The sequence below is a fragment of the Strix uralensis genome, chromosome 14, assembly GCF_047716275.1.
Source record: "Strix uralensis isolate ZFMK-TIS-50842 chromosome 14, bStrUra1, whole genome shotgun sequence".
NCBI classification, from domain to species: domain Eukaryota; kingdom Metazoa; phylum Chordata; class Aves; order Strigiformes; family Strigidae; genus Strix; species Strix uralensis.
Window position 1 is genome coordinate 10,382,838 of NC_133985.1, and position 25,919 is coordinate 10,408,756.

A 25,919-nucleotide genomic window follows, 5' to 3' on the forward strand; every position below is an offset into this window, starting at 1 on the left:
GAAAGAAGAGATATTGATCTTATAACAATAGTCAATTACAAGGCTATTTCATTTCTTGTACTGCATGATTATAGTAGATTTAATCAACTTGTTCAGTAGTAGTACAAAAAGGGGCAGTTTCTCATTCTTTTTTTTTGCTGGTTGCATTGTGTTAAGCTTAGAAGAAGCATGAGGGGAGAGGGAAGGTGGGGACAACAGAGATTTTAGCTACATCAACATGAAGGCCTTTCTGATGTGCTTAGCCACTGCCTGTGCTTTCAGCTCTCATCGAAATAATTTATCTTTTTTTATTTTGTACAGCTGTTTGATAGTGGCTGACCTCTCTTAGGTAGAGAACGAGAGAGGTATCTGTTACCAGAGGTAAGGGGATCCAATTTGCAAGAGTACTTCAAGGCATGCAGAGCACATTACAGCTGCAGTAGGTGAGGTAACTGTGCTGCAGTGGGTGGAATTAGTCAGGATGAGCTCCCTTGTGGCACAGGAGAGCTGTGGCTCTTATTTTGGGGGATCACTCAGCATGCTCTGTTTTCTGAATCTGAGTATCTGGTGAATGGCCGTTTGTTTTTTAGACCTATTCAGGGAGAATGGAATGGGAGAACATCCTCTTTGTCGTCAGTAAAAGAAGGAAAAAAAAAAACCCAGCATTGTTTAAGACTTGGTCATAGATAGAGGCAGCCTGGAGTAATGTTATCTGGAAAGTTTACATAAATGGGGCAATAGAAATAACTTGGACAATAGTGGTTACTCAAAGGCACCAGTGTTAGCACACAGTGTTGTGGTTGCAGATCTGCTCAGAGGAGGATTTTTTTCCCATACCCATTCTCCTACCACCCATGGTTGTTTGTACCAGTCACTTTGACATGCTACTGAAAAAGTTTCTGATGCATTTTGTCAGGGTTGTCTATAGACAGAAAGTAGAAATGAAGAGAAGGTGATAAAATACTTCATTCCTAGCACTGGTGAAGTTATGTTAAAACAGAGTGGAGAGTAAAGAAATTATATGTCTATGAGCTTTTTTTGCTAGAATTAGAAAGGTATATAGTAAATCGTTTAATGTGGGGAAAGAAAGCATAGAAAGTAAATGGTCTAATTGAAATCCTACAGTCACATAAGCAGTGCAACTATTCTTGCATTCCAGTCTGCGTGGATGAAAATTTCTAATCGTAATTGAATTAATAAGTAATAACCTGTGTCTATTATTCTACTATGCTTTACACAGTTTGCCTTCATTCTGACTGCTAACTGTCTCCCTGTTTGATTGCTTTTAAAGTGTGACTTCTGCTTTTGGACAGGGAGAGTTCATTTTACTTTTGTCTCAGAATTTTGTGAGGGTTAGAATTTTATGGGTTACTGCTTTGTTGTAAAGGTTCTTGAAAGAAATAATAATTTCAGGTCTGCGTTGGAGGGTTTTTACGGACTTTTTTCCACCCCGTTGGATCTGAGAGTAATTCTGCTTATGAAGAATCCACTTAAATTTATTATTTCTATTGACATTTCCCTGTGGAAAATGAGCTGCCGCCTTCTGACTCAGAAAAGCCAGAGGCACAGCAGCTTTGGGCTCTTATCTTACTACTTCTGTAAGAATTACTAAATAAGCTGCAATCATAAAACTAAATATGCCTTCTCTACTGAAGATTGTTTTGACTTTCACATTAATTTTTAACTTGAGTAGAACTTCCTTTCTCCAGAATGGTGAAAATACCTTCCACTCAGATGTCTCCCTGAATAGGCAAGTAATTAGTAATATTCTTGGTGGTGTTTTGTAAGAAGAAGGGATTTTGCAGGAGTGACTCTGTCGCGAAAAGTATAGATTAAGAAAGTAGCGAAGAAGTGAATGAAGTTCTGTGTGAGCTCAGCATCCAGAGCACAAGTTCTTCACTAACAGCGGAAGGTGCAGGAGCTGCAGGTTGTATAAACACCGCTGGCATCTACCTTGAGGGTGGTTTCCACGAGGAGCTTCCAACAGTTGCTGGAGGTCAACTGCTGAAGACATTTCAGTGGTGGGTAGGAGAGGGCTACACGCTGTTTTGTAAGACCAACATGGTTTAACATTCAGCCACAGGATGCAGAGGGAAACAAGACAGTGTTCTTCCAAAGATGAGTGTTGCACTATAGGATGGTAGTGCTACTGTACTTGTTTCTCTCTTAAGGCATAAAAAGGTAGCCTGTGGGCAGAGTTCATACAATTTTACCTATGATTATCTGTACTTCCTTATTTCTATGTTTTTAGTGGCAGTATTATCTGCACCATTTGTGCATTGAAGCAGTGCATGTTTTGTGGAGAAAGTACTCCCTTTCTTCCCTAGCTCTTCAATTATTTAATTAAACATTGTATCTTTATCATCCTGGAATAAAAAATGTTAATGTAGAGTATGTTTACAGTCCAGCATATTCACTAGAACTAAGCACCAGTTATTTTAGGCACTGAGAATTGATTAAATTGACACCAAATCCTTGTGTCTTCTTAGAAAGTTCTAGCTCTCTTCCATAGTTTGAGTCTGTATTAAATGTAATATTGGAATTGTAAGTTAGCTAGTTTTAAAGAGAATGCAATAAATTTTAATCTTCTTATACTCAGGTACATCAAGTTGAATTACTAGAACATGCAACATGTCTTGGATTGTAGCAATATCAATTTTTAAGAGAAAGAAGCTGAAATAAGGCACTTTTTATTTCAGTGCTGTCATTATCTGAGTGAAATAGACATGCAGTTTTCACAACCAGAGTAAGGGACATGTTTTGCAAAATTTTTGAAAGTAAAACTTTCCGTTTTCCAGTGATGGTCATAAAGCAAAAGGAGTATGAACTCTCTAACTGGAGGAGATGTACTAGCTCTTTATTCCAAAGTTGGTTGTCACATACTGAGTCACTCAGCCATCGTGCTCATATTGTTTCATTGTTCTGTAAGTCCTTTAGTGTTTTAGCATTCTCCCATTTATTTATTTTTATTTCTTTTGAAGGGAGAAGTGAACTCTGAAAGACAAGGATACATTTCCCAGTGATAAAATATTAAAATTATGAAGTGCTCCTCTGAGCTCTTCTGCCATAGCTGCTACATTGTGTCATAGGGGTGTTATCTTCTAGAAGAGCAGATACTACTTCAGAGAGAGGGTTGAATAACTTCAGTCTAAAGCTGAGGTTATTGTACTGGAAGATTTTGCTGCAGAGTGATGCGTGCTTTTTGCAGGGATTTAAATTATGAACATGATGTTGTGGCTGAGTTTTGGACTCAGTGACAGGATAGTAGGCAATGCTATCTAATTTAAAGAACAATTTAGAGAACTATATGTGGAATGATATAGCAGAAAATTGGGCATCACTGCATGGAAATCTGCAGGAAAATTCTGATTCTTCTGAGTCAAAATTCCTTTACCATGAAGTAATGGCTAAATTCTCCAGTTTCCATGACTTCTTTCCAGTTGGCATGCAGATGGCACAACAGGCTATCCTTCACCAGAGCAATGCAGAGCTTCTTCCCAAGAAAGATCTAGGGGCATATATATTTTAGTTTCCTCTTGTAAATCTTGTCTGTTTCTTTTACCAGCAATATAAACAACAACAAAACTTAATGAGGTTGAGTATGTGTTCTGACTTGACTCCCTGTGTTTTATCAGCTACAAAATTTTTTTCCTATCTTGTATTAGATTTTGTAAATGCTTTAGCATCATATCCTTCTTATCCTTAATTTGTTTTATGGTTGTGCCTTCTAGCTTTAATGAATACACTTAGTGCTTTCAGAGAGTACCTAACTATTCAAGGATTGCACACAACACAAACAAGGGGAAAATATCTACATGTCATCAGACAGTGACTCCCAAATGGAGTAAGAAAAATGGGCTAAGTTGGAATTTAGGTTGGAATACGAGAAATGGCTTCAGGTTCTGGGTAGCCTGAGCATATTGTTTAATCTCAAACTGAGACATCAACATCAATAAAACAATTGCTAATTTTTTCCTACAAAACTACATGGAGAAACTGTGTGTGTAGTTTACAGTTGAAAGATTATAGCAGTCAGTAGCTGAATGTTCAGATTTAATGATGGACTTGCAGAAATGTCACTATTGTTTATCCTTTGCTAAAGCCAACTTTTAACCTATGATCATAGAAGGAAAGCTGATCTTTTATGTGAATAAGCAGAATGAGGAAAAATTCCGTGAAGTCTATAAATAGCACTAAATCTATTTTAATTTAAAAGTAGATCTGTTAGTATGTCTAACAACCTTGACGCATATGTCTAAATCCAATATTATTGTTCAGGAGAGACATTTATCACATTACAGTTTTGTTCCTAGATTTCCACGTATTTGAAATTGGTTCTGCTGGCTGCTGCTGCCACTGATGCTTCCAACTGTCACGCAGCAGGACTGTTTCCAGGAAGCAGAAGTGAACAGTGGGTTTAGCTGGAGTACATGTTTTCAGTAACTAATTCAGAGAGTTTGTGACTCCCAGTCAGTGTGTGCAGAGGATTCATATGAAGCCCATGATAGAGATGCAGGCTGTTACAGAGCATGGTATCCTTTCAAGCTCTTTGGATTGCTCCTGATATAGTTAATGGGGAGTCATAGTCTGCCTTCAGATATGCAAATCTGAAGCAGAATCTTGCATCACTTTCAACAGGATGTATGTGCATACATTTAAAGAAGGAATTAGTCTTTGCATTTTCCTGGGCTTCAGCTCTGTCTTTGACTCTATAGGATCACAGTCTGTCACTGCTAGAGTTAAGAGAGTGTTATATAGTTCTTATACTACCACTCTACTCAGAGGACCTATCTGAAATTGTCACCTTATTGCTCATCATTTCTGTTGTGTCTATAATCCTGTAATTACAGGTCAGGGCTGCTTCCTTCCAGGGCAGAGATAAGCTTCTGTTGCTGCTTATTCCCCATAGCTTTGCAGAGCCACTGCAGCTCCGAGAGGGAATGGGATTCTGCCCATCTCTCTGTATCATTATCATTACTCTCCTGTCTTCCAGTGTTGTTTTTCCATCACTGGTGATGTCAGAACTGTTTAAGTTGCTGTTTTGAATATCAGATTCCATTTGTCAGAAGAGCAAAATCTAAGGGATTTTGAAAAACTGTCCCCTACATAGCACTGACAAAATAAGAACTATTAGCACTGCTGGAATAGGATTATTTTCTGCATCACTTTAAGTTTGAAAGTGTTATCAAAAAGTTCTTTATGGCCTTCAACTTTGGCCTGTGAAAGGAGCAGTGCCAATTTTTTGGCTCTTACTTGAATCATAGAACCTCCCCAAAGGTTTGGAGACAAGGGCAGATTTTCAGCTTTCTCAGAAATAATAGTTTATCTGAATTATTGACAGCAAACTTTCTTTCCCTGCAAGTTAGTTGTGCTGCAGGTTTCTTTGCGCTGTAGCTATGCTTGTTTTGACACATGAAATTTTCCTTTGCTCTACTTCATAATACTTTATTTAGTCAGTTTAGTGCTTCAGGGTTGGGTTTTTTAGTGTGCTCCACGATCAGCCTACATTCAAAATATAGATCATAAAAGAGGAAGCTGAAGGCTGGTTTGCATTGTTAGGAGTTAGAAATTAAATATTACAAGGTTTCTCTTTCTTTAACGGGAGATGAAAAGATTAGTGTATGAGACAGTTCTGTAATGTGTTTCATTTCATATGGTGTTTCTCTGAGAGCACTGTTATTCTGTTACCGTCCCTAATGACTGTAATGCGTTGAGTCACAGCGTTGTTTTTTAAAATCTTTCACTTTTTCATTATTTGTTCTCAAGGTTACATTATGCAAAATACAATGTTATATTTTGTGCGCTAGTCCAGGCTGTATTTTTAGTTCTTTTATGAAAATTGAAACAGCTCTGTTCTGGGGAAGAGACTTTTTGCCTGTTTCAAGCATTCCTAACTGCTATAATGAACTGCTGTTTCTTCTTCTGTCTGAAAAGGTATAGGTCTTGGCTTTAAAAGTATTCTAAGCTGGTAACTCTTGCATGCTCTTGTACTGGTAATTTGGTTTAGCTATTCATAAATTGCAAACCACTAAGATTTGTCAAAAGGTAGATTTGTTGTTTAAATAATTTGAAGATGAAAGAGAACTTTTTCTATTTTACAGTAAATGTGAAAAAAGTCAGGGTAAAAATATGAGGGAGGTACAAATATGAGGAAAGGACAGACTTATTTCAACGTATTTGTGTTATGGATAAGAATGAACAAGTGAGTTAAATACATTATTCAAAACTGCTGTTTTGACTTGATTAAAACTCTGCTCTACCAATCATTTTCAATATGTGCCACTTCTTTTTTCTTTAACTTCTGATGAGGTAAGGCAGTGTGTCTTTTAATGATTTGTAATGTTCCCTGCAGAGCTCTTACCCTAGGTGGCTGTACTCTTTGTCCTCTTCTGTGGTATTTGTTGCACCCAAAAATCCTACTGAAGATATGTCAGAATTGTGTGTGCTCAGCTCCACCATCAGTATGAACAGACATTTTTGCTGAGGGTGGCAAAGGTGTGGTTTGGTCTCTGTGCTGAAGCCCCTGGTCTGGTAGACTCTGGTAGGAAAAATGTGTTTAGTGCAGAGAAGGGTGTTAGAAAACTTAGTAGTCAACCAGGTTGGTATTTACCACAACTCTTTTGTGCACTTAAACCTTGTTTGTAAATCTGTGTTCCTGCCTTTTCCTCTGTGAATTACTGAAATTTTAAAATTTGTGACTATAATATACACAAAAATATGAAAATACTGAGGGTATTAAACAAAAAAACCCAACAAAGTTCCCCACCAAAATAAAAAAACACAAACAAACAGAAAACATGAGCTGTAATTTTTTTTTTTTTGGTATCATTCCACCCTTCCTGAAATTTTCCCCAAAATAATCAATCTTACATTCATATTGGAACAGGGCAATTTGATTTTCCTCTAAATTTTAAAATAAGGAATCAAGTATAAACTGTTAAAGAGGGTTTGGTTTTTTTTTATCAATATATGCTGCTGATTGTTCTATTTGCACTTGCTATCAGCAAATATATACTCCTCAGCAGTTTGGTTTTGTTAAAAGCTAGAAGACTACCATTGAGAGGAGCCAAAGGATTCCTTTCCCCTGCTTTTGTCCACTCCAGGAAGCTTTCTTCTGAAACATCTGCAGTGACCCACACTGATTGAAAACAATATATTTTCAAAAGCAATTCTGTGAGTAGTCATGTAGTGATTGAAGAAAGAACTTAGTGACAAAAGGTGTTCCTTTTCTCTGAGAGCCCAATACATATGAATGGTCAAAATGTAAAATTAAGGGATCTTGTCTAGGTTGACAAGAAGGAGGTAGGATTTACTAAGTGTTTACAGGACTAACTTGCCCCTACTTTTGTTCTCTTTTCTTTGAAGAAAATTACAGGGATTTTTTCTTCTGGAAATGACAATAAAGTATTGTTAGATAAGACAGTAAGAATAATAATGAAAGATTGTGTAACTTCAGCATTTCTTAAGTTCCTTGCAGAAGGGATTGCTGGAGTCAGTTTTGAGTGAATTTTGAGCCTCTCTCAGGCAATTGTAGTTTTCTGCTTCTAATGAACTCTTATTAGGTATTTAAGGAGAAAAAATGAGGTCCATCAAATGAAAGAGTTCTCTGTCTTGTAGTCAGATTGAAGGATGTAAAAGAAGTTTGAACAGTCTAAGTATCTACTATGAAAGGCCAGTAACCCTCATACAGGGCGATACAATTTTGAGAAGCAAACTGTTGGTCACCCAGTCTCTCATGAATACTGTGGAAGGATGTAGCTGGTGATCCTGTTGGGTCATGCAGTGTCTGCATGTGCTGTAGGCACTCCATCTATCCACTTGGCTCCTATTTTGGAGGCACACCCACATCATCTTGGATTTTATCATCTGAGCTAAATCATTTGGTCAGCCTTCAGCCTGAAGAAAGCTTGTACAGTTAGCTGCTGTGCAATGCTCTCATTTTTCTACTGGTGTGGAAGCAGATTCCCCAGATGCAGTTGGCCAGTCAGCTGTACTTAACACACAGGAGAAAATCCTTTTCTCTGAGGAGTCTGTATAAATCACCAGGCTCTAGCAGCTGGGCTCTTATCAGGTAGAGGGGAAGAGAAGAAAGGCTAGAAACCTCTCAGTTTATACACTAAATCCACACCTGGCCCTATGTGGAGTGTGTGCAGGACATACTATTTTGACTGTTGGCAGATTCCAAATTGTAATATTCATTAATTACTACAGAATTATAAAGCATGGTCTCTTGGAGGTGGGAGGGGGGGGGGGGGCAATAAATTAAGAATTGATTTTTGTCTACACATTAAGAAGACTTGATGGGAACACAGTTAATTAAATGCTGCTGAAAATTGTGCCTTGGTTCATATTCATCTCAGGGTCATATTTCTCCATGAGGTTTATCAGCAAAAGATTTATTAACGGTACAGACATTTCTCTCAACATCTAAAAGGCACGTTTGGCAAAAGTTAATGTTAGTAGGTTTGGTGAAATCTGGAGGCACAAATATGGTCTAAATGTTTTGTGAAAATGGTCCTGAAAATGTTTGCTTTCTAATGTGAAGATAAACTAATACTTCATTTACAAAGCACTATTGAACAGAAGAAAGAAGAATTAAATTTCATGAAGGGATTAGGGTATTAACCTAGGATATGAACTACGTATCTTTCTCTGTTCCTCGTTAGATTTCCTCTGCCACCCTTCTTTCAGCTTTTCCTTTGTGGCTTGAAGTCCTCCACTGTAAAATGAAAGAAATACTGCTATCCTAATTCATGCTTCATTTTGTCAGGATAAATTCGTTGATAATAATTAAAGCTTACAGTACTGTGATAGTCGTGTGTAAAGGGGAAGCTCTCTGCTCACCCACCAGACTGGCATAACCTTCTTAGAACAGTATTAGTTACAAGTAAGCAGCAGACGCAGTATTTCAGTAAAAATAGGCAAGAGCGTCAGTTATGTAGAGGTGTTTATTCTTCTTTCAGCTATGTGCGATCAAGGAAAGATTGGAACAAGACACGTTAACAAGCTCTTCTGTTTCCTTCCTAGAATTACAACAACAGCTGCTTGTATGATGGACCTACGGAGATATCCGCTGGATGAGCAGAACTGCACACTGGAGATTGAGAGCTGTAAGTACTTCTGCAAATCCTACTTATTCTGTGGTCAACTGCTCCAGAGTTTTTATTTCTGTATTTTTGTCTTTTTTTTAAATTTTCTTTTTTAACATGCTACTAACCTAGTTGTCTTTCCGCCTGATGACATTTAGATCCTTGTAAACACATGCAAAACACATGCTTTCCAGATGGATTAGTAATTTGTGGCACAAGGATTAGCAAAAGTTATTCTGTGTTTTGATGGACAATTTACAGCTTTAAAAGTCTCATTCAAATGCCTTGTTGGAGTTCATGTGAGGAGCGCGAGGATTATTATCAGTCCTTTATCCTCCTTTACTGCTGAACTGTGTGGCAGCTTGTTTCCGTTTATAAATGACGGCAAGACGTTAGAATTGTCCTTGAAACAGGCGTTTTGTGGGATTTTTTCCAACCCCGGTGCTGTATGTAGTTAAACGCATGCAATGCAGTCTGTTATATATATTGAATTTAATAGTTGGTGTCTCTATCAAACTTTTTATGTAGATAAAAGTGGAATAAAATTTCAAATCTGTTTTCACTGAAATATCTTTAGGAAATCTAAGTACATCAGAGAAGAAAATTCATGATCACTTTTATAAAGACAATATTGTAAGCATGCATTATTTGGCGCTCTAATTAAGATCATATGAGCACCTTCAAGATGGGTTTTGTTTTTCAGAAGAACCATAGGTAATTCAGCTGGGGTGTATCATTAAGTTGAATGTGGCAAGCAAAATGGAAATTAATAGCATGTTTTAAAATAAAGTAAACAAAAGCATGTGTATTTTAAAGTAACTTCTGTATTATAAAAGATTATGTGGGATTTCTGTGTGCGTTGAAGTACAAAATGCCAGTAACTTGTGCTACAGGCTGGTAAGAACTTTGTACAGCTGAACTTCTTTCTCCCATTCTAGAAAGCATTTAAGAATAGGCTTTAAATTGTTGTCGAGGCTTCATTCATTTTAGATATGCCAAAATTCTTTCCTGCATTAAACTTGTGACACTGCTGTCTGAAATAATTTACACATGTAAAATAAGCAAAATGCGTCTTTTATTCACCCCTTCTGTGTGCTGAAATACACATGCAGCAAATGTGATGAGGGACTTTGCTCTTTTGAGAATGGGTCAAATCTTGTTGTTTTCTCTTCTTTAGCAGTTCATAATAAAAATTCTATTAATGATATTTGATTCAAAAATCTCATACCTGCAGCCTTTTACCAATATAGTAGGCTGATTTTAATGTGCAAGAAAACTACTGGCATAACTGTATTTGGGTTTACAGAGATTTTTACTGAGAATGTGGCTTGTTCTGCCAGTGTCTTTTAATTGTTGTTGTCGCAAGGAACTGGAATTTATCTTTTGTCAAATTGTGCGTGTAAGGTGGAAAGCTAGAGAGTCAGAGGACATCCTTTCTCTCTATTTACAGCATTGTTTAAACAGTCAACAAAGTCTTGCCATCTCTCTGCATTGCTGAGATGCCTGAATCTTCTTGGGATTCACAAACTAGGTATCCCCTGCCTGTCATGCTTGCAGGACCCACTCTGGGAAATATTCCCAGGAAATACCTCCCAGGTCAGTCCTTTTGCAAAACTGAAAATTAAATTATGTCCCTTCTTTTCAATGAGAGCACTTGTTCTCGTTCAGACTTAGAATGTGGGACATCTAGGTTGAAATTTCCCTCTTGTCTGATTTAGCAAAGAAGTTTGAAGCCAGACCAGTTATCTTTCAAGAAACAATCCTGGAAAATGGGGTATTGAGCTCTCAAAATTGTTGTTCTGCTTGGTATGATGCTCATTGTATCGTAGAAAGGGTAGGAGTTCAATTTACCATAGCAGTTAGGATGCTTGTGGGAGAGCTCCTTTGTGGATCTATTAACTCTGTTGCAGCATCAGAAAAGTAAAGTGGATTTAAATCAGGATACTGTATGTAGCTAGCCTGTCTTCATTGCAGTAACAAAGGCCATTAAAGAACGTGGGTAGAAGCAATACTTTAACTGTGTTTTGAAACACTTCCATGCTGCTTTAGAAAATTATTGCTCTTTATATATGTCATTCTGCTCAGGTAAAAACCTGAGTCTGTCTAATATTTATGAATCCTTTCAGACAAAAATGCTGGTAGGTAGAGAGGTAGAGTGAATAAGATTGAAAGTGACTTTCTGAGTCATTCAGTGCAAGTACTCAAGTCATAATCGCTTCATTAAACTGGTTAAGCTACATGCTGAAAGTAGCTGGGTTTCTTGCCCTACTGATCCTGTTGGATGCCTGTTTTACCACTGCTCTCTTGTGAAGGTTAGAAATTCTCTAAATTCTACCCCAAGTGTTTTCATGGCTATGAAGGCATGAAATTATACCCACTGCTTGTGTCAACAATTTTTATTTTTTTAGTTCAATATCTTCCCCAGTCCTTCTGGGACCTTCATAACACATTTAAAGAAAGCTGACATAGTTTCTCATAGGCTTCATTTTATGAAACCGGATATTCCTGTCTCTTTTACCTTTCTCATACAAGAATATGTTAAGAGAAATGCAGAACTGGCTAGTTCTTCACTAGGGGTAACTAGTAGCATAAACAGAATCCCAGATGAAATCTCTATTCACTTTTTCAAAGAGCCACCTTTGCCTTTCTTCACAACTGCATAACTTTCACAGATGATAATCTTTCCAGAAACAGTACAGTAAGGTCTTTCCCATCCTCACTCATTTTCCAGCAGTGGGTTCTAGGCTTTGACAGAATTTTTTTTGCATAGTATGAAGAACGCATGACTTGGCATTTCATAACACTGTTCACATAAATCAATGTTCTTAATATTGCTACAGTCCTCAAGGTTATCCAATTCTTGCTATATTTTGTTCTGATCATCCTTTGTCTTAACAGTGCCTGCAGATTTATTTCATTAGAAATTTCATTAACACACAAATACTAAAGAATATTAATGCCAAGAAGGAAGAGCTTTCCTTATAATCATTCTCTGTACTGAGCATGATCTATTCTTTCAGTGCAGTACAATTTCCTCACACCTTCATACATCTTTACTAATTGTCTGTTCTTAGGTAGTCCTATATAAAAAGTTTGAATAAAGTCCAGGTTAAATACACGTTGTTTAAAAAAGGAGTTACTATCTAGCCAGATCCTTTGGGTTAAGTCATGATAAATTTTTATCCCATTTCCATACATGTTAATGTCTCTAATGTCTTTCTATTCTTTCTCTGCTTCCTCCTTCCTTTCCCCGCCTCATCCTGTTATTGATGCCAGAGTTGACTGGCTTCTTCGCTGCCTGGGTTACTTTTTTCATGTATCATTGTGTTTACTGAAATATCAAATTTTTGTTACTCTAGATTTTCTTAAATCTAGATTAATTTGCAAATTAGAAGTTATGGTGGAAAAGGATTGTATGTAAAATATAAAAAAATGAAATGGGGTAGTTGGTATAATCTATTAAGATACAAGAGACAGCATTTTTCCTATTTCAGTTTAAGGTAGTATTAGTGAGATTAGATTAGAAGTGTAAGAGAGGACTATTCCCCATTAATTCAAAGAGTATCAGTTTTGAGAGCTGAAATTCTGTTTTTTCATATATAGCTAGTTACATCTCTGTGATCATTTTTTGCTTTGCCCATCCTTAAAAGGCAGAAACGTGTTGAATGTTTGGTTTTACTATGATTCTTCTAAACCTGTAGGCCTTCTTTTCCAAGGGGGTCTAATTTGAGCTATTCTACTTCCCCCTTTCTTTTGTTATTTCCCAACACACTGAATAGCAGGGTTGTAATACCAGAGGGAAATAATTTTTCCTCTGTATTCATTTCTTAGTTTCCCAACTTTCAGGCAACAGAGAGCTTTTTCCTTTTCAGTTGAGTATTGGCTTGACTTGGTAAAATACCTCTCCTTTCTGTTCCCTACCTCTGCTACTGCAGTATGCATTGCTGAGTTTCTGATGATGCTCTAGAATAATTTTGTTTCTCTGCTGTTTCCTGCCTCTCTGGAGTTATAACTGTTGAAAGGAATGTCTTAGCTAATCAACCATAAGACTAGTGGGGGCTCAGAGGCAAAAAGAAGTACAAGGGAATTTGAAGAATATTTCATATTCATATAAACAAATAAAATATCATATTGCACATCCTGTAGCATAACAGAAAAATGATTGTGATTCTTTTGAATATTTTTTAATGTAATTGTTCAAGATTCGTCTGGTACATTTGGAGCTTTGTCCATTTCAGTTATGTGGTGCCACATAAAGACAAAAATTTACTTCTGTTCCTTCTTATCTGGTTTCATAATGTGTTTGGCGTAGCTATATTTATGTTAGACTGAAATATAATTCAGAAACTGCCTGCCTTATGACAGTGGGTTGCTTTTTTTTTTTTTTCCATTTCTTTGTTGCTGTGGAACAAACAAGAACGCAGAATTTCTCCTTAGAAAGAAGCATATTCTCAGAAACATTTTCCATAGTGTATTAAAGATGTGGCATTAAAAAAAGTGCATGAAAGCCCTGCTGTCCTAAACCTTAGCAAACACGGAGATTGCCACTTAGATGTACTGACCGGGGAAAAAGGGCAGAGTCAGAACAGCATGCACAGACGGGAAGGACTGCTTTGCTGATGAATGAGAAATAATTGTTTTCAGGACATTTCATTTATATAACAGTCTGGGGTGTTTGGATCAGAAATCATTAGAGTTTTTTTTTTCTGTTTCATGACAAAAAGGCCACAGAAGCACACTAAGTTAAAACTTCCTTTTGATAACAGAATCTAGAAAAAGCCAGAAAGAGCAGAGGTTAAAGAATATCATTCCTCCCAGTGGCAGTGCAGCCCAGTATCAAACACTGTCTAATCAGATCATCTGAAAGCTCATCAACAAGAGAAACAGAAGTCATCTTTGTGTGCTCAAGGTGACTTTACAAGTACATTTAAGGCACTGAAAAGAAATCAAAGATGCCTTTTGCTGAGGCATCGAGTACTTTGCAGATGGCTGCTCTGGCCATCGATCAAAGCTATAATCAGGTCACACACAACAAATGGTAGAACTCCAGGAGCCGACCAGGCAAGGCTTTTCTGGGTTAGAGGCCAATGTGCTTGATACCAGGCGAAAGGCTACCGATCCCCAGGGAGTGGGGTGTTCAGCAAAAGAGGATACCATGGGAGCACGTCACTTCCTACAATTACACAGTAAGTGGAAAGCTAAATATGTGACTTTTGAGCCACTGAAGGTTAGAATCTTAATAGTGGTTCATTTTCTTTTAATTTTTTTTTTTTTCCATTTATCAAGTTTAGCATGCGTCCTGTCCCCTTTGTCCCTTCAGCTAAGTCTGTCTTGCATAGTGGCCTTTGTACAGGGAGGATATTCCTACATCAGTAGAAGTTGACCTTACCAAAGTGCCCCTTTTTCTTCCTTGTTCATCATCTATATGTTTGGATGTCTTAATTCAGATTCTGTGACAATTCAATCTGCACAGCCCTTTGTGGGGGGAAGAGACATAGACTGGTTAGCAAACAGTGATGAGTTCCACCTCTGTACCCCCATTTCAGCAACATCAGCTAATAGTGTGGCTTCCTTGGAACAGGTACTTTGTTCTTTATTTGTTCTTAGTAATTTTGTCTCAAGTATGTCGAGAAGAGGTATAATTTCACTGGCATAATGCACACTGGCAATGAACAGGAAATCCTTGACTCCTCTTCAGTGTGTAGATAGGATGATTCAGTAAGAGCTAAAAATAACCGCAACAGCAGATGATTCTTTTGGCTAGTCTGAAGAGGGGACAGAAATTTAGACTAACCATCAGCACACATGGTCAGGGCGGGTTGTGTACAAGTGAACCAGTGTTTGTAAGGTTTTGGTAACATACCCACCCCAAAAACCAACTGGGTACTTTGGTCAGGCTTTCAGACTGGAACTCAAGTAACATCCAAGATATATTACCCTATGCATAGGCAAGAAGGAAGTATATTTCTTGTTTTCCTTATATCGCAGTGCATCTTTGCAGCACTCTCATAACACAAACAAGCTTCCTAATGCTTTGAAGCAACCTGGAGTTAACTTTAAAAGGGAATCCAAAATACTAATATCCAATATCTGCTTATCAGCACCGGACAGTATAGGCAGTGGAGATTTCCAGAAGGAAATTCATAGCTTGAAGCTAATTTTTTTAATCATTCTACAGTTGAATATGGAGAATATATAGAATCATAAAGATACAGAGACAAAATACAAAATGCACATGGTTTTAAAACTTCTGAAGCATTTTGCCTTTTATATCCAGTCTGAGCTAGAGTACATTTGTCCTTATTGCACATAACCCTGCCTTTTATCAAGGGATTATTGGAAAAAAACAAAGGGGCACAGTTCAAAGAGTCCATATTTAGAAAGTGCCAGATTCATTTGTTAGATGTTTGGGGAAGAACTAAATGTCCGTGAAGGCATCTCTGATGCTGTAGAAAGATGCCCTCTGAGAGAAAAGAATATATTTCTAACAAATACTCTGAGAATCTTACATGCAATAAATTATGTGGAAATGTGGAGAGCTGATTGGTTGGCACTTTACAGTCCTGTTTGCAGAAGGTGTGCATTTTACAAGGTAAATACTAACTTTTTTTTTTTTACTAAACTGAGTAATAGGGTCTGTTACAACTTCTCATACTTGAGGCAAATGTTTTTCTGTAGGTGTAGTATTCTTTTCAAACACCTTGTAACTGGTGATTTCTTCAAGAAGTATTTCAAAGTGCTATTGAAAAGGGCATCTATGATGCTGTTACATATCTTAGTCTATGTAGTGTGTGATCTGATATTATAGTTGATTTTTATTATTTTCTGTGGAGTACCAATATTTTTATTAGAAGTTTGCTGTACTTAAAATGGTTTAAAGCCTTGATTCAGTCAGTAGGCAATTCAGGCAGAATCTCTGGTGTATATTGAGTCTATCAGTAATATTCATTGTTCTGCCAAGTTCTATTTTGGTTTAGGCACAAAAGCAATTGCTTTTAGTTGAGCAGTATCTTGCTCACCTATGATTTTTCACTTGCTGCCTGGTGCTTCTAAGTGTTGGACCCAATCATTATTATCTCTAGAATCACAGTTGCAACTACTCAGAAATCCCAAAGAGGGCAGAAAAAGTACGATCAGTGCTGGCATGTGTTGTCATCCTGCCAACAAGAAGCTGCATTACATCAGAGGCTGTACTTCCTGATAATGAGTAGCCATTGTTTTGAAGTTGGCAATACAGCAATCTTCTGATTGCTGGGTTAAGGTGGCAGTACTTCTTGAGTTTGGCCTAATGACACATAAATTTGTCATAATTTTTTGTATCACTGTGACAGCTGTAGGTTATGTTACAGCTTTTATGGACTCATGTGAGGCTTATTTGCATTGGATTCATAATAGCTAACATACTTGACTTTGCAGTGGGATGTGAGAATAATCCTTTCCTGTTTTTAACCAACAAAAGCATTATTGACATACAGTGTTTTACTGCCCTGTAATGCGTGCCTTACTTGGATTGCAGAGTTTAGTGCTAAATGAAGGTTTATTTGGGACTTAGTGAAATGATTTAAATAGCAAAGTGCTATTTGTAAATAATGCACTTACTCCAACCTCTGTCAAAAAAAACTTGTATGTGGCAGTTGTCTCGCAGATAGAAATGGTAATGTGTAATTGCTACGTTATGTTTTTGTGGAAGAGTGAAATGTTTCAGCATTCATATGTAGTGCTAAAACCATTTCCAGTTTTCAAGCTATTTTTTCTTTGGATGTGTCCAATTCATGATGAACTGAGAATATCTGTCAGGCTTTCTGTGAGGAGCAAACTTCAAAAATATTTTAGTCTATGCTTTTTTAAAAAAAACAGACAATCTACATTTTTGGACGGGCGTTTTATTCAACTAAGTTCATATCTCATTACAAAACTAAAACACTTTGTGGTAAACTCATAGTTACTGCAATTTATCTAACTTACTTTTCATACTAGGAAACCTTGAATGTGGAAAGTTTTATATAAATAAATAAATAATCCCTGGTGGTTTCTTTCCCCATTCCCATTGAGTTGTCATTTTACTTCATTCACACATTTAGAGAAATGTTCCTTCACTTTGCGATTCCTGTACACTATGCATTTCAGAGGAGAAAAAGCTAGAATTGTTTCTTCTTTGAGGAGAGAAGACCATCCTTTCATCTCTCACGGAAAACAAAATTACTAGGTGAAATTACTGTGCCCCCATGTTAGGTCTCAAGTTGTGTTTTGAAGGCAAGTCAAAATGAGAGGAGGGGTTTAAAACAAAACAAAAAACTTCTAAAGGTTAGGTTCTTCTTTTAAAAATAATTTTTTTTTACAGCATTGTAAGTGATGGAAGTGGCTCTGAAAGCTAGTAATAGCTAATCCTCCATAGTATCATTTTACTTAAGTAGTCAATTATCTTTTTCAAAATGAAATAATTTCTTCAATGTGGTGTAGCTTTTATGAAATAGTATTATTTATCAGATGCTGGAATCACTTGACCTCAGGTCTTATGCTTTAGAAGGCAACAGAGAATGTGATTATCTCATAGTGATCACATACCTGTGAAAAGAATTGAAATACATTTCTACAGTCGTTTTATTTGCTAAGATAGTTTGTGTTGTTTTTTTTTTTCCCAGCATCTCTCTCACCATTTTACAGGAAATAAATATAAATTCATTTTCATTGTGAGAAATCAAAATATACTCCATTGATTCACTTTTACCTATTGATCAAATGATATTCAGTTCCTGACACCTTTTGGAGACAAAGAAGCAAAGAGTAGTCAGTTGAGAAACAAATGAAGGTGTAGCTGATGGCCCAAACCCCTTTGTCTGATGGTTCTCCCCCAAAGAAATAGTTTCAAAATGTTGATCCTTTTATCTCAAAAAATAGTTTATTAAGTATTTATCCCTAATTTTAAGGACCGAGACAAACATTTGTCTGGATACCTTAGATTTTGGAATTTAAATAATAAGCAGTACTATATGTGGCTTCCAGTACTCTTTTACTCATCAGGATGTTTCAGCAATGAGAAGTATTTTTCTTGGGTAACTGTAATTGTCCTTCATTTATCAAATTAGTTTACGTATGTTTAAAATCAGTTGTTTGTTATCAGTCTGATCTGTATTAGCACTTGGCCACTGCTGACAGCAATTCAAATAGTTATGCTGATGCTGATTCACTTCAGTGGGGGAAGGACTTTTGAGTCATCATAAAACTGCATTCAGATGAAATTTGACAAGCAGTTTTGGCCTGTTTACAAAACAACAGCAAACAAAACACTAACAACTCATACCCTACACTGGGAAACAGTATCCCTTCTTTCCCCACTGAAAGCAGTCAGAGATGTTGCAATGCTCATTCAGGTTACTCCTCTGTTTGAAGAGAATTGAATTTTCTGCTTCAGGGACAAGCCAAATGACCAGACTTGCAGTGTGCTCTGTATTGGGTCACTTTCCATTGATAGTGTTCTATTTGGCCTAAGTTTCTAGAATAGGAATTGGGACTTAATGTGAGCCTAACCCTCCTCAGTGGCTCCTATTAAAGAGAAGAAATATCTGTAGTCTCCAGCAGGGTTGGGGTGGTTTTGGGGGTGTTTTTGTTTTGTTTTTCCCAAACTCTGAATTTCCTTTACTTTTCTTACTGGTGCTCAAATGCAAAATATTTCATTTTTGGTCACTGGAAAGGAAAACAATTTCATTGTTTTTGTTTCAGCAAATAGAAGCCAAGGTGAATAAGATCTTTTGATTATGTCACTGAATTTGAGTGGAAGAAGGGTTGACTTTTCAAGTATACAAACCTGGGAAACATTATTTTACTTTGGTGGAACAACAGAGAAGAAATTGAACTAGCAGAAGCGTTGACAAAGTTAAACATCGCAACCTTTTCATTCTTTTGATCAGTATATTTCACCTTTCTAATGATGAGAGCTTTGTGAAACAAAGTCAGTTTTGTTCACTTGCTCATGTTATTTGGTACTGGTAGCTCAGACTGTTCAAATTCCACCTGTGTCTAGAAAATAAAAGCTACTTTCCGTTACTGAATGCAGTACCATTTTCCTATGTCTTAAATCTATATATTGAGTTCAGAGTTAGTATTGCTTACCATAGTAGTAGTTCATTTAAAAAGAATTCAGTCATAGTATTATGCAACTTTTGGCAGTGCTAGAATTAGTTGTCATCTTCTATCAGTCTAATGCTACTATAATTGATGTGAGAAAGTGTGATTGCAGATTTGCTAAGGCATTGCATTGGTGTGCAAGTCATGAAAGGAATACTACACAAGGAAATTATTCTAGATTTAGAAATATTCCTGTTACATATGCCACTCATAGTATTCAGTATGTATTTGACACAGTCTCCAAAATTATTTGGATGGAAATTCAAGAGAGTTGTATCTTTTATGTATGAAAAATTCTCTTAGATAAACTTTCTCATGATGTGCATCTGTTCTGAGTCAAAATTAAACGCAAATAATACTGTTGTTATTCTCAGATGCCCTCAAAAATATGTTTTGTGAAAGAACATTTATAAAGGAAGGGATATCTAAGTAGTTGAAAGAAACCATAGCTATCATAGTCTCAATCATTTATGTTGTATTTATAAAAAAGTTGGGGGCATTTTGCTTTTTTTTCTTACATTATAATTTAGGTGTATTGTTTTCAATGTTGCTTTTTATGTGGGGAAAGAGAAGTCACTAAGTAGATTATTAATATGTGCTTATATTTCAAGACATACTTCAAGAATAATTCAGGATGGAAGGGACCTCAGGAGGTCTCTAGTCTAACCTACTGAAAACATGGTCAGCTCTGGGGTCAGACCAAGTCACTCAGGGCTTTGTCCAGTCTGGTCTTGAAAACTTCCAAGAATGGAGAGTGCAAAACCTCTCTAGGCAACCTGTTCCCGTGCCTGACCCTCCTAACAGTGAAGAATTTTCATTGCAATTGTGGAAAGGGGCCACGTTGTCTATCTGTTTTATCCTGTCCTGGCATGCTGCATCTGCCTCAGAAATAAGTATTTACCACTACTAATCTGAAATAGAATGTAAGTGCTGTGCAACCTGTACTGTAAAAAAGTAAGTCATATAACTGAATGACACTATCATGAGAACGCTCTGAATAAATATATTGTACAAGTAGCCCCATAATTTGACAAAGGCATCTTTGAGTTAATGAGTTCAACTATATAGTTTTCCTTCTATTTATGATCTTCTGGTGTGATGTAATCTGATCTATATCTCTTGATTGTTACACAGATACTATTCCCACTGTATAGATTGAAATATCTCTGTATACCTTGTCATTCTCAATCTCTTGTTAAGTTTTCAAAACTCTCAGAATAAGGATTCTTTTCATCTGAATAATGATCTAAGAATTTTTATTGCAATGTAACATGTTTCTTGTTATACACATCTAAAAGAATTCTTTGTATTCAGTAACTGCACAATGTATAAGTTATCTTTCTTGTGTACGGAGCACAGATATGAATAGTCAGCTTTACAGGTATATATTGGAAATACATTTGGTTAGGTTACAGCTCTGAAAATTGTGGTATGTCACATTTCTATTCTTCAGCTGCAGGGCAATACACTGCTTACATTTGCTATCATACAAGCTTCTCATCTAGTGATTGATGTGTTACTGTAGCCATACTTTGAGATGTTACCTCAGCCTAAGCAATAATCTCACATAACAACAGGGTGACATAACAGAAAAAACAAGGAATTGATGGAAGTCAGTATTCAGCCATATGTCTAAGAACATACCTTTCCGCTTTGAAATTATGTGTACAGGTACTGTGCTCTAGAGAAGACTATGTAATATTGGAAATAACAACTTGTAACAGTAGTATTTTACAGTTATGAATGGAATCAACTACTGTGCTGAACTCAGGTTCTTTACTGATGTGAGAAAGAGATTATCCAAGTATGTGACGGTTTTTGCATAACCTCATACAACAATTTTCTGGTAAAATCACTGCTTTTATCCTCTTGTCTGAAACAGTTAATTGACAATCAACATGTATTAGAAGTGAGCATGTGTTCAATAGCAGACACAGCTTTGTGCAAGGCAAAGACCTGTTGTGGACTGCTATGAGATCTAGTTTCATAAAAGCAGAGCAGGTGCCTGCATCTTACTGTGTGTGAGCTCATCTGTGCATATCAGGGCATCTTCAAGAAAACGGGAATTTCTTTTTTCTGGAATGGTCAAGTGTCTTTAGCAGCTTACTATTGGAGGACTGATCTGTACCAAAATGTTACACAGACAACCCGAGTGATACTGAAATGCTGGTAAGTTAAGTTTTTGCTTGTTAATTTTGCTTTTATTCCTTTGGGGTTTTGTGTCTGGACCTTTATAACCTGTTACCTGACACATGTTCTATCAGTGTTTTGGGGAAATTCTGGAAAGGGGCAGAGAACACAACAGTAGATTCTTTTTACCTATGGTCCCTCTCTATCTCCTTTTCTTTGCATACGCAAAATGAGTAATAGAAACACTAACATTGGTGACTCCTATTCTGTCAGAATTATTTTCCTAGGGATGGTATCCATGCCAAGGAACTTTTTCATTCTTCACATACAGCTAATGTGAACGTGCAGGGGAGCAGATGAGCATCAAAGTGCTGCAAGTGCAATACATTTATGCTGTAAGTAGCTTATGTTGCTGTAGCATACTTGGTGTTGGTGGTGCTGTATACATGTACTAACTAGAGTATGATTTTCCTTTCAGGATCCAAGGACAATTTTCTGCAAGTCCAGAAAGATCACAGTCTTATTAGGTAAATGCATGATACTTTTCTCCTGCAAAACCTACCAAAGTTCCTATCAAAAGTTTGTTCACTTGCTGGCCAAGAAGAACTAGCTTTTGCTAATTTCTGTTTTTCTTCATTTATGGAAAGATGGGAGTAAAGAAGTGGAGTTTACACTTTGCTATGAGCGCAGAAAAACCTATACCTCGCTGTGTCCAAACTTGCATTGTATCCTATAATGTGCTAGATACAGCATAGCCTTCTCTTTTTCTTTTACAATGACTCTTCATATGTTGCTGGTAATACTGTGGAATTGATTGTATGGGTGTGTGAAACTTACTTTCATTATAAAATTACAAGGTTTTTGCTAAATATGTTAGCTTTCTGAAAGAAATAAAAGTGTTTTTAACTGTTGTATCTGTGTGTTTCATTATGAGTATAAAGGAATTCTGAACACAGTAAAACATGGGAAACTTCTGAAGTCTGCTGAGACAAGATGACTGCAAGATTGGAATCCTTGGCAGCTGATTTTTCTATTTTTACATAGAAAAAATACAAAAAATTAAGTATAAAAAATTGTTATATAAAATATATATCTTTCAAAAAAATCTTTATTTTGGATGGGAGATCTTGAAAGTGATGTAAATATAAGTAGCATTTGTACTGTGCACATTCCTGTCAATTTGGTTTACTGAATGATGCATGTACAGACGGTCACTTTTTTTTTGAAGATAAATCTTTTTGCAGCTGAACAGTGGGCTGCTATTTGCACATATTTACCTATGTACTAGCTCATATTTGGCCTTGAAACTGTACTCAGAGACACTTTGTTCTGTGACTGGATGCCAACTTGCTTTTGATTTTAAGGAATTAAAAAAAAGATACTTGATAAATAAGGTCATTATGCCTGTTACATATGGTATGGTCATAATTTTACCAAATATCAAATTGTAAATACATTGATGTAATTACTATTTAAGGATGATTTTCATAGTTTTAATGGCCAAATATGAACAGGCATCTTAACACGTTTTCATACTTTAAAGTATCTTAAAATTGCTTGCTTTTACAGGGAGCTCTCTAGTCTGAATCAAACTTGAGCTTTGGCCTTCTGGCAATGTTCAAAAGTACTTTGGGATATTCTGAAATGATAAATAAATGATATATCACCAACTGATTTCAGTGACAGCAAGATTAGAGAGCTACTCAAATTCTCTGAAAGGTCCAGTCAATGAATAAAAAGTATTCCCTGAAGCATTTTTTTTTAAAAATACTCCAATACTGGTTCTGTTTTAAACTCTGTTGTATGATACAGAGAGAGAGATCTTGCTAAATAGTCTATAAATAACAATGAATTCAAGATTTTTAGCTTCATCTAAATAATATTTTAACAACTTAATAAAAAAGATTAGTGACTGTACCTGTGCTATTGTACAAAAAAAAGCCTGTAGATGTTCTTTAAGTTAATCTCTTGAATCATTGTCATAGCACTCATATTTAGAGGAAAAATTAACTATGTACAGTAACTATGTAGAGTCCTGAAATGTGTTGTGGTTTCATCAGCACAAATGAATAGGAATAGTTATTTAACTTGCACCACTCCCTACAGAAGCACATGAGAACAGCAGCATTCATTTTGTCTTTTTTACAGCTGACACTCAGCTGTAAAACCAAGTTTGTGTCACAGGCTAATTCTGAAGGTGAAATACTGTTGTGGGGGGTGGCATGTGTGGTTCTGAGAATTACTCATTTCCAAGGTGGAGTACGGAGACAAGGTACCTATCAGACACAGTCTTTGAAACATAAAACTCATTTGGCATTTTGTCTTGGAAGCAAAAGAAATCAGCTGTAATATCTCTCTTGGTCAGTATGCTTAAGGAAAACCAAGTCAGCCCAGTATTAAATGTCTAGAGACATATTCTCTCTTGAGACAAACTAGAGAAGAGCTGGGCACATGATACTGGTGTATGTTTTTTCATGGACTTTGGCATGGTAAAAGCAATAATTTAATCTGAATATTCTCAGTTAGTTTGAGAGTATGCTTATGAGATTAGGAAAATGTAGCAACTCTCATTGTACAGCAGTGCTCAAGGATCTCATGAGGGGTTATTTGTATTTCTCTTAAATAACTCCAGTGTAGTAATTGTCTCAAATCTGGTTGTGAACATAGAGCAGAATTATTATCTGGTTTACTACCTTTAGCATGAAGTGATCTTAGTCTTGCATTCGGGTAAGATTTGATGACAACAGTAGGAAATGTTACTCCTGACAAGGAGAAACGTGCTGGAATTTATCATCATGTTCCTTCTTTTCGAGACACAGTACTAGTTTCAGTAGCCTACATGTGTCATTCTGTCTTCTTTAAGGGAAAATGCCTGCTGTTTTAGCTTTCTGTGCTGTTAGTGGTCGGGTAGAACCAACCGTGGTCTTACTTTTGCTCACTCTTCAGTGCATAAAGTCACTGGTTTACAAGTAGAATGAGTATGAAGATCATGCTGAAAAGCAGGCAGTTAGATATGGTAAAAATTTACTTGGCTAATGAAAAAAAAAGTGTTCTCTTGTATTGCTGTACCTGTGAGATACTATCCAGTAAAACTATATGCTAAGCAGCTTTTCTGTCTCTGCTTTATGAAGAGTACTGCACTTTTTTTCTGGGTATGAAATCTGCTGTTGGAAGAAGAACTTTTGGAAGGGCTGGTGCACTTGTCTGCTGCTTGAGCATAAGGCAGCACCTCCCACAGAGTCAAGCTCTTGTGACCACTTCTGTAAGTTTGTTTCTTCTTGGAATAGAAAAGCATTATCTTGAATTAATACTGTGATATTAACATGGCTGCTCTGGAGATAAGAAGGATCTCAGGTTGTATAGAAACAATGTAATTTTGTGATATCACTTGCTCTTACTGGGAAAATACCATGGTTTTGAATGCAGTGTGTTTTCCTTAAATACAGTGATTTAGGCAACCTAGAGCAGCTGCTTGTTTTGTATGGTATTGTTTTTGAGTTTGGGTTTTTTTTAATCCTTTTTCCCTTCAGGGATTTGGATGATTGTGGAAAGTATTTTAGCCAGAAGGTAGAGCAAAGCTCACTAGGGAGACTCCAGCTGGGACTGAAAATACAGCATTGTTGGTTCCACATGTTCCTGAGTTAACAGGAGACCACTTGACCAGCCAAAAATGAACTCAGTCTGTTAAAAATGAGATAATACCTTGCTATAAGTGCTATTTTAAGGGCCTATCATTCTGTTATGACAAATATATCTCCAAATTTCCTAATTTGCTTCTGAATATTGGCTATTCCATGAGTGTCTGACCTTCGAAGAAGTAAGCTCAGCTATCAGCATGAGTACTATCATCCCTGGTGAGTTATTCAGAATAGATTACAAACTGCCTCCAAAGGAAGGATAAATGTAAGCCTTAAATAATTATGAGGATGATGGGTAGGCAAGCATTTTAGTTAGATCTTTCCTTATCTAAATTGTTTTTCCAATCATGATAAAAATATCAAAGTATGCAGTAAAAATATCTGAGCAAAATATCGGAATCAGTTGCACAGAGGAAGATAATTAGCAGATAGCGTGCATCTGTTCTTGCAGACTCAAAGAAGGGCAGATGAGCTGATGTGGAGCTCTGTGTACTTTAACCTGGGCTATTTTCAGGCCCTTGGTTATCTTAGTATCTGTCCACTGCATTGCAGCTGTCTGCAAAAAGGAGTATCTAACAGTAGTAATTCAGTGTCATTCTACAGTGCATCCTACAGTGTATGTGGAACTTTAAAATTCTGGCTGATGCCTGATCAATATGAACGGAGGGGTTCATGACAGAAAAAGGTAGACTCCTTATCTCTCATTAAAATCTGACCAAATAAATGTTGACTAAAAGCTCTGGCCATTTAAAGACATTTCTATAAAAAGAGGTGTTCTCATCTAAAGACATCATTGTTGCAACTGGAACACATGGTCTGAAAGTGTGTGTACCTCTTCTGAGCTGAATGTTGCTGGTCTCTCATAATACCAGTTATTCTTGATGTGTGGTAATACCTAGAGCCTTTAATAAACGCATTTGTATTCCACATTATTGTATGAGAATGTGAAATATGGGAA

General features: G+C 36.6%; 1 protein-coding gene across 5 annotated transcripts in view; it reads left to right on the top strand.

Moving 5' to 3' along the window:
* The window catches only part of GABRB2 (gamma-aminobutyric acid type A receptor subunit beta2), a 170,181-nt gene that overhangs the window by 85,305 nt on the left and 58,957 nt on the right, over window positions 1–25,919 (top strand). For all 5 annotated transcript variants that reach the window (XM_074883612.1, XM_074883613.1, XM_074883615.1 and 2 more), the window contains one exon: window positions 9,007–9,089. In XM_074883612.1, the coding sequence (XP_074739713.1) occupies window positions 9,007–9,089 (83 nt within the window). The remainder of the gene's footprint in view (window positions 1–9,006; window positions 9,090–25,919) is intronic.